Source organism: Myotis lucifugus, unplaced genomic scaffold, assembly GCF_000147115.1.
Source record: "Myotis lucifugus unplaced genomic scaffold, Myoluc2.0 scaffold_421, whole genome shotgun sequence".
In the NCBI taxonomy this organism is placed as follows: Eukaryota; Metazoa; Chordata; class Mammalia; order Chiroptera; family Vespertilionidae; genus Myotis; species Myotis lucifugus.
The window spans coordinates 82,384-91,573 of NW_005871469.1; the positions used below are offsets into that span (position 1 = coordinate 82,384).

Below are 9,190 nucleotides of genomic sequence, written 5' to 3' on the forward strand. Positions count from 1 at the left end.
CTCTGGGTCTTTCCCATGAAACAGAAGGAAACGTCCATTTCACTGAAATCCCTGGTGTCTGGGGTTTCTGCTACAAGCCTCAGAATCCTCACTGGGAGAATAATACTGAGAAAACAGCCCATTTGATGCTTTCATCTGATTCTCAGAGGGGACCTTGACCCCCTCAAATATAAAGAAACACAGGGAAAATGAATCAAGGCTGAAGGAAGAGTGGGGAAGGGAAATTGTTTGAGAAGGGCCTGAGGGAGCCTGCTGGGGGTAGGAGCCAAACTTGACCTGGGTGGGGCATACCCATAAACAAAAATTCATGGGGCTGGACAAGGAGTGCACATGTATGTATATGGTCCTCAATTAGAAAAGTCAGAGAAACATGAAGAACTACTGATAATAAGGAGGATGGTAGCCAGTGTTTTCCTGTTTCCCATGTGCCAGTCATTATTCTACATCCTGGTATTAACCTACTCAAGTCTACAATATCCTGTAAGTTAGGAGCTCGGAGTACAGCCCCTTTTCTGGATGAGGACGCCAGACCTGGAGAGGAGAGGTGAATGGCAGGCCCGGGAAGGGGCTGGAATGCCGGGGAATGGGAGAGGAGTCAGCCGGCTTTGGGCTCTGGCGATACTCACGGAGTCCTTGAGTGCCAGGAAACAGTGGCAGATCCAGCGGCGGGTGGTCCCATCACGGCAGATGTAAGAGAAAGCCTTGTCAAGGTTGCGGTCAGGAGCACAAAAGGAGACCTTTTCAATGGTCTGATCCACCAGCAGGTCCTGGGAGTGGTTGGGGAGGCCGAGAAGAATGTGAACTGTCTTTCATGTATTCATTCAACATTCCCTTAGTGTCTCTCTATCTCCCATTCTGATTGGGGTAGGCACCGAGCAGTCACTGTGCATTCTGTTGTGGACCCTAATGGCATGGGGCCCCCAGTTTATCACAGAACCAGACCCATCACCAGGAGAGAACCCAGGCTGTAATGAGGGAGGGACAGGCAGAGAGATCACAGATGGGATGGGGGAGGCACAGGGGCTTGCAGGAGCCAAGAGGAGGTGCCTGACCCAACTTGGATATATCTGGGCGGTGGAGTCAGGCAACGCTTCCTAGAAGCAAAAGGCAGGGAACAGTATTTCAGGCTGAGGGACTGCCTGTGCCAAGGTGTCAATACTCTTCTGTCATTAAACTAACTCTCATTGTGTGCTGGCTGCCTCCTCTGGTGGTCTCTGGGCTGGAGGCAGGGAATTCAAAAGCGAGCAAACAGACACCCAGATCCTGGCCCCATGGCACTCCTCTCTGGCTGGGTAGACTGACAACAAACACATAACAGCTAACATTCATTGATCTGAATACTTCTGCTGTACCAGGTGATAAAGACCAATAGCAGCTTTAAGCAAATATACTAAGTTGGGAGGGCCTATAGGAGGAGCTAGGGCTTATGGAAGTTCTCACACTCTATGTAATCACAAGAACCCTACAAGGGAGAACCCTATCTATATATATAAAAGCCTAAGCGACTAGAACAACCGGTCGCTATGACGTGCACTGACCACCAGGGGGCAGACGCTCAATGCAGGAGATGCCCCCTGGTGGTTAATGCGCTCCCACAGCCAACCTCCTCCAGCCGGCCAACCTCCCACGGTTCCTCCCCCTGGTCGGCAGGCCCTGATAAGGCTATCGGGTGATTGGGCCCCTGGCTGGGACCAGGAACTGGGGGTGGGTGGTGGCAGACGTGGCCCCTTTCCCAGGGGGGCTGAGGGCTGGCTGCCTCCTCAGGGCCAGTGGCCAACCCCCCCCCCGCCCCCCCGCCAGCAGGCCCCAATCAGCCAGCTGCCCACTGAGGTGGTGGTGCAGCAGTGAGGGAAAGAGGAGGGGGAGAGGCAGGGAACCGTGTGGTGGCAGCACCGGTGTCAGGTGTCTGTTCCTTCCATGCCCGGCCTGGCAACCGTCGCCTCCTCTCCCAACCCTACTGGGGCCTTTGGGCCTTGATTGGCCTGGCCCTGATCACCAGCCAGGCCTACGGACCCCACCTGTGCACAAATTTCGTGCACCGAGCCTCTAGTGTTTATAATAAAGCTCTATGTTCTAACTTCTTCCCTTAACTTCCTTTCCCTTCTATAAATACCCCTCAATCTTGGCACGCAGGCCAGAGTGTGCATGTGGCTTCTTTTGTCTGCATGCACTGGTTTGCAACCCTTTCCTTTACCCCAATAAGTCCTTTTTGGGACAAAACAACTAGTCGGTATTATTTTTCATTTGACATAGGCACAGTTTTAAACTATGTGATACACTTTCTCAGGTAATGGCAGGGTCTTTATTATCCCCATTTTAAAGATGACACAGTTGAGGCACAGAAGAGTAACATCTCATACCCAGGGTCACCCAGCTGGTAAGTGGGTGAGCTGGGATCGGAGCTGAGGCAGCTGCTCCACAGTCTGTGCTCTTACCCACTATCTATGCCAGCTCACAAATAACCACAGGACTCAATCTTGAATTATGACTGGGGTGTGCCATGATGTTGCAGGAGCACATGGTATTGTCTAGAAGGTCTCTGAGGGAGGGACATCCTAGAGGTGGGTGGGAAAGCATCCTCAGCCCCATTTGAGCAGGATGAGGAGAGGGGCGCTCTGGTGCCCTCTCCTAACCCTAAAGACCTCCTACCTTGGTCTTGTCATCCACCACTCGGAGCCCATCGGCTGACACCCACAGGACCGACTTCACGGACTTCCGGCCCATCTGGGGGGGAGGTGAGAATAGAGGGCCGGATGAGGGCTGCCTCTTCCAGTCTGACCTTGCCCCCTCTCTGCGCCAGCCCCTCACTCACCGCCTTCAGCCTCTTCACAGCATCCTCACACACGTGCATCCCCCTGGACTCCTCCACCTCCACGTGACCCAGGTACTTGGAGGGAGGAAACAGGAGGACATGAAATAAGCAGAGTAATCAATAATTCCTAGTGTTCCCTGAGCAGCTGCGATGCACTACACAATGTCCTAAGCACAACATAGGTATTAACTCATTTACTCTGCACCTCAGCTCTACAAGATGGGTACCGCATTCCCATCCCAAATATACAAACGAGAGTGTGCGGTAGTGATTCCCATCCTGCCTCTATCCCTGGGCCTTAACAACATCATTCTTGTCCTGAGTGCCAGCATCTGCATCTGAGCCTGAGGACTGGCCCCAGCAATAACTGATGGGATTTGGGGTACACGTGCTCTAGCTCCCTCCCCTTGTGGGAAGATGGCTCTATTTCCCAGAGTCCCCAGTGGCATGAAGCACAGTTGCCCACAGCTGCAATTTAGTAACACACCATTGATTGGCTGTCTTCCCTTCCTCACTCCCACCAGCATTCCCCATTCCTCCCAATGGTCTGCATCTAGGGGAATGGACCAAGTTGGTATTTAAACCTGAACCTGCTGTCTCCCTTACGAATGTGTAGTGTGGGTTGTAAAGGGTCATAGAAGGATTTGCAAATACTACAAAATTTTTGTGACTCTCCAGTGCCCTCTGGAAACTGTGAGCTCCCACAAAATGGGGTGACCCAGCATGTCGTCCCCCAGGTAACATTTCCCTGGTACAAGAGAATGCGTGCAGTTTTTTAAAATATGTTTTTATTGATTTTAGAGAGAGAGGGAGGAAGAGAGACAGAAAAACATCGATGTGAGAAACATCAAACTGCTGCCTCCTACACGCCCCCTACTGGGGATCTAGCAGACAAGCCAAGGGGAATCCAACCAGGGACCTTTGGGAGCACCTACAACTGCACACCACCAGCCAGGGCTAGGTTTTTAATCCCGACTCTGAAGCACTCAGGCAGTGGGGTCACGCTTCGGCAGGCTCACAGTTCTTTGTGGATGCGCTGTTTCCACCACACAGGACAGAACCGCCTCACCCAACTGGGGCACGCATGCGCCCCACCCCCGCCCGCGCCCTTCGCCCTTCGCACTCACCCTGACTGGGAAGCTGCACGTGCCCTTGCGCACCGCGTCCTCGTCTGCCTGCCACTGGTGCGGGCGTGATGCCTCAGGCATGTAGGCTGGCTTCCGCCGCCGCAGGCTCTGCCTTAACTTGTTCATTGTGCCAGCCCCGTCTGCTGACACAGGGCAGGGAGTGGTCAAGGGCCAGGGTCAGAAGCATGGGGCTCAAGGAGGATGGACACAGAGCTCAGGGAGCAAGGGGTGAGATAACAAGGGAGTAAGTTTAGGGGGTTGTTGGGTTAGAGGACATGACCAGGGAACTAGGACCAGCAGCAGTGACAGGGAAAGGGGGTGATGTAAGGCAGGGAGTGCAAGAGTCAGAAGACATGGAGCTAAGGGGTAGGGAGGTCTGGGATAGGGGTCACCGCTTCTAGGGGTCTGGAGATTGGGGATGTGACAGTCTAGAATTATGAGGATCCAAAGTAATGGGAAGTCAAGGCATTGGAAGGCCCTGGGATTACAGGGCACAGAGCCAGGGTCATGAGGTCAACGGCTTTACAGGAATGAGGTCAGGGGGTGAGGTGGTAAGAGGAAACAGGAGTTGGGAGTTGCATGGGTCCAATGTGTGGAGCATGGGTCCAATGTGTGGGGGTCTTAGAAGGTCCAGGATTGAGGTCCAGAGCCAAGGCAGAGGGTATGGAGAACAAGGGCTTGTCTCTGTGCCCCAGAGATACCACCCCTCTAACAACTGTGTCTAGTCTAAGGCAGGAGACCTGGGGCAGTGTGCACCTGTGACTGTCAGAGGTAGGGATGAGGGTGGAGGGGGCCAGCTACTAAGATAGTCTTCATTGACTAAGACAGTCTTCACTGACTGACAAGCCATAGTGGCAGTCCCAGGAAGAGGGTGAAGGCACACACAGGACAGAGCACCAGCAGATGGGGACTATGTGCATGTGCAAGCAAGTATGCAGGTGGTGTTCCTGAATGGTGCCTGTGAGGGTGTCCGGAGCTGAGCATGCAACTGTTGTGAGTGTGTGTATTTCTGAAGGCTGTACAAAAGGACGTGGGTCTGAGAATGGTTGTTTCCTAGAGTATGTGTCTGTGCAGGCTGGCCTGAGGGGATCTATGACCAATAGTGTGGTTGTTGTCTGTCAGCGCAGGTCCTCAAAGATTGTTGCTGAAGGGTATCTATGTGTGAGAGTGGTTGTGAGTGTGTGTTAGGGAATGTTGCCTGTGAGTGTGTGTCTCTGAGCAAGAAGCTGTTGTCTTTGAACTGTGTGTCTGCATGACGGTGTGGCTACTGTCATTGATGACTGCTGCCTCTGACAGTATATGTATGACTGTTACCCAAGAGACCACGTCTATGTCCAAGACTGCAGCTGTTGTTAGGGAAGGTGTGTCTGTGTCAGAGCATGTGGTTGTTGTAGAGTTGGGTCCATGAGTGCTGTTCTGAGGATGTGTCAGTATGCACCCATGAGGTTGTTGTCTTTGAGAGTTGTTTGTGACTGTATTTATGAGGATGTGACTATGTGAGAACATGGCTGTTGTCCATGAGTGCTGGGTATTATGGTGAGACTTCTGTATGTAGAAGTGTAACCTTTATGACAGAATGGGTCCACAGGTACTGTCTGTGAGGCAATGTCTGCTTGAGAAAGTTTGGCTGTTGTCTTGTTGTCTATAAAAATGTGCGTCTGTATATGTTGTCTGCAAAAGTGTGTATCTAAGAGTGGGTATCTGCTTAGTGCCTGTAGTCACCTGTCTGAGGGAGTCTAGGTATAGTCTGGGAATGTGTCTGAATGTCTGTGACCCTGCACTTGTGTGTGCGTTGGGGTCGGTGTGTGTCTGAATGTCTCAGTGTGTGTATGACATGGTCCAGGTATGTGTATCTGTGCACGAGTCGGGCTTGGATGGTCACTGAGTGTGCAAGGAAGAGGTTTGAGGGTATCTACTCATGAGTGTGATTAGGCCTGTGTGATTGCAGGGACAGTTCTGCTAGGCGTGCTAGGCAGACCTACCCACGCACTCACTCCTGGTCCTGTTCCTAGCTGGTCACTCACCTGACTCCGTCCTGGAGGTTTCAGGGGGCCCCGGGGCCCCACAGGGGGCTGGGGGCAGATGCTGCTCAGGCCTTCTGGGTCTGCCCTGCCCAAGGGACAGAGGAAAAGGTGAGAGGCTGGCTTGGGATGGGCACACTCCCCTACCTTACCCCCTTGTTGGGCATCAGCCATCCCCCCTCCATCTCAGGCTCCCTGATGATAGCCTGGTTGTCATAGCAACTGTTACAAGGGAAATGAGCCACCTGGTTGTGTTTTGGGGGCATTTCTTAGGGAATATTCTGGGCTCAGAAGGCTCTTAGTACCCACAGGGATGGTGTGAGGAGGGAGTAGCCTTGTCTTCTAGACATGTGTTCAGGGATACACAATCACATGTATGATGCAACTCATGTCTACAGTTGTCCCTAGCACCGGGTCACAACTCTGCACATTTAGTTATACACAGACACAACCCCAACTATACACACCAGGTCACACAGACTTATCTAAACAGTCACAGCCACTACAAACATCTTGTCACATAGCCATGTTCACAGATATACACAGTCTCCACTACAGACATATGTCTACATGCATATTGAGAGTCCCAGCCTGCCTAGGCCCTGCCACAAACACCTGGTCATGCCAGCTATTGATATTTGGTCACCTCTGTTTTTTTCATCCACATACAAAGAGCTGAGCCCAGGCATACCCACTAGAGTGGCATATGTACAGCCACACCCAATGGCAGTTATGTTTCCTCAGGCAGCCACCCAAGATATTCACATCACAGACGCACTCACATAGAATCACACCCAGTCACACAGATGAAATCACAGACATAAACACTTATCACACCTAGCTCCAATGCTGTGTGTTGACATCTGGTCATGGATGCATGCAGACATACACACAGCCACACCCAGTCACAGCCAAATGTGTTGAATCATCTACAGGCACACAGCTGCACATGGACATTCAACCCTTAGTATCAATCACACCAATACACCTTTTTGGCCACACACTGTCACACAATGACACATACCCAGTCATAGGGGCTCACATTTAGTCACAGTATCAACTAACTTATATGGACAGTTCTCCATCACCAATCAGACAGAGACCTGGATGGCCATGGCCCATGCATTATAAAGAAACAGGCTGGCACACTCAAGACATGCATACAACCACCCAGAGACAACTGTCCCCAAGGATGGCCACACTCAGACACAGCCAGACAACTGGTGGTCCAGAGTCACAGCCATACACATTTCAGAACTGGTCATGTACGCAAAGTCACACAACATCAGTGTCCATATTACCTGGCCATATATCACAGTCATAATTCTGTCACCGATAATCCCTACCCAGCTGTACCACATCACAGCATCACAGAGAAACACATAGTCTCTCTTCATGCAAACACACAAGTCACACAGACACGTGACCACATACAATCACAGCCCCATGTAGTCAGACACATATCTCACACATAGAGACATCAGCACACAATTTCCACTTTACACACTACACGCACACAGTCAGGTGCATGCTCAGAAATGCAGTGACCCAGACATAGCATTTACAGCTGCATGTATGCAGAAGACGCAGCTCCTGACAGTCATGCTGTCACCAAATCACACTCAAACACCAGCAGTCCAGCATACACACAAACACACACACACCAAATAGTCACACAGCTAGACACACGCTCACAGCCTATGACACAGACACAAGTACTTACAGTCACCCAGGGTCACAGACATGCAGATCACACAAATATAGAAGCCCCAGTCACCTACACTCCCTCCAACACACACAGTAGCCTGGTGCCATCAGACACAGACACACCTATATCTTGAGTTAGATACAGTGAAATAACCCACTATTAATGGTCAGCCAGAGTTTCAGACCCCAAGTCAAGTACATAACCCAAATCACACATTCGCAACTGCAACTACACACAATCACTCAGTATCAACACACAGCTAGATACAGTCATTTATATAACTCTGGTCATATACACAGACCAGTCACACAAACATACAAGTCACAGTGCCATCACACACACCCAGTCACATAGGCACAACGTGACTGACTTGGTATACAATGGCAGTCACATACTCAGTTGCGGGGACGTGTGCCACAGACCTATGTGTGACACAAATATAAATCAGACACAACCACAAATGTACACCGTCATTGGGAGAGTCGCACATGGACAGCCATAGACACGACTCCATTTACACATAATCACAACTCCACTCACATCTTCAGTCAACCACACACAAGTGCAACCCCAGACTCAACATATGCACTTCCACATACCCAGTCCTAGTTACCAAGGCACACAAACACGGGGTCACTAAAGATGGAACCACAGACACAACCCCACAGTCACAACCATGCACACACCCAAACAGACTGAAAAGTACAGGGTTCTTTTAGAGCAGCTGTCGTATACACATAGTCACACAAATGCTGGGGTCACTCACAGACACAACCACAAGCACAAAACACAGACACAAGATTCCCCATAGTCACCAGCACAGACACACACAGAGCCAGTCATGTAAACAGGGGGTCACACTCAGGCACCCCCCGTCGCTTGCTTCCCCCTCCCCCCCAGGTACCACACACAAAGCCGCCATCACCTCCGACGCTGCAGACAGACTACAGTCGGTCTCTGGGAAGCCGCCCCCACTCCTTCCAGCATGAATCCTGGAGCGCGGGGGACCGGCGCATTATCCGAGGGTGGGGCCACTCCCAGGCAGCTGGGCAGCCTCAGGGACAAAGGGGGTGGCCCAGAGGACCTGAGCCCTGGGACCCTTGACCAAGCAGAGAGGGGAAAGGGGATGTGCCTGAAATTTCCCTGATTTTATTCAGGCTGGGGTGGGGGTGGGGTCCCAGGCACTGGGACCTTGTTTTGAGAAGGGGCTGTTCCTGGGACGCTGCCCAGGGATTGGGGGGAGAGGGGAGGATGCTGTGCCCAGGACGCCTCTGAGGGACAGATCTGCCTGGAAGCCCCCAGGTCTTGGGTTGGTGGGGAACCTGTGCCCAGGGACCCACCAAGACCTTGCCTAGAGGGTTGTTGTGCTCAGAGCTCCCCTCCGGCAGGGAGGAGTCGGATGGCGTCTGGGCTGGGAATCGCCTCCCAGGAGGCCTTGGCTTCATCTGGGGGTTGTGTCCCGGACCCATCCCCAAGCCTTGCGAGGAGTGTACCGAGAATCTGTCGCCTGTCCTTGGTTTTC

The 9,190-nt window shown here is 52.0% G+C and overlaps 1 protein-coding gene across 1 annotated transcript in view; it reads right to left on the reverse strand.

Moving 5' to 3' along the window:
* The window catches only part of NUMBL (NUMB like, endocytic adaptor protein), a 30,705-nt gene extending 24,597 nt beyond the window's left edge, over positions 1-6,108 (reverse strand). Inside the window, 5 exon segments of the mRNA XM_023743957.1 lie at positions 627-767; positions 2,650-2,724; positions 2,813-2,887; positions 3,940-4,079; positions 5,964-6,108. Coding sequence (XP_023599725.1) covers positions 627-767; positions 2,650-2,724; positions 2,813-2,887; positions 3,940-4,065 — 417 coding nt within the window. The 5' untranslated portion in view covers positions 4,066-4,079; positions 5,964-6,108.
* Between the last annotated feature and the right edge of the window lie 3,082 nt (positions 6,109-9,190).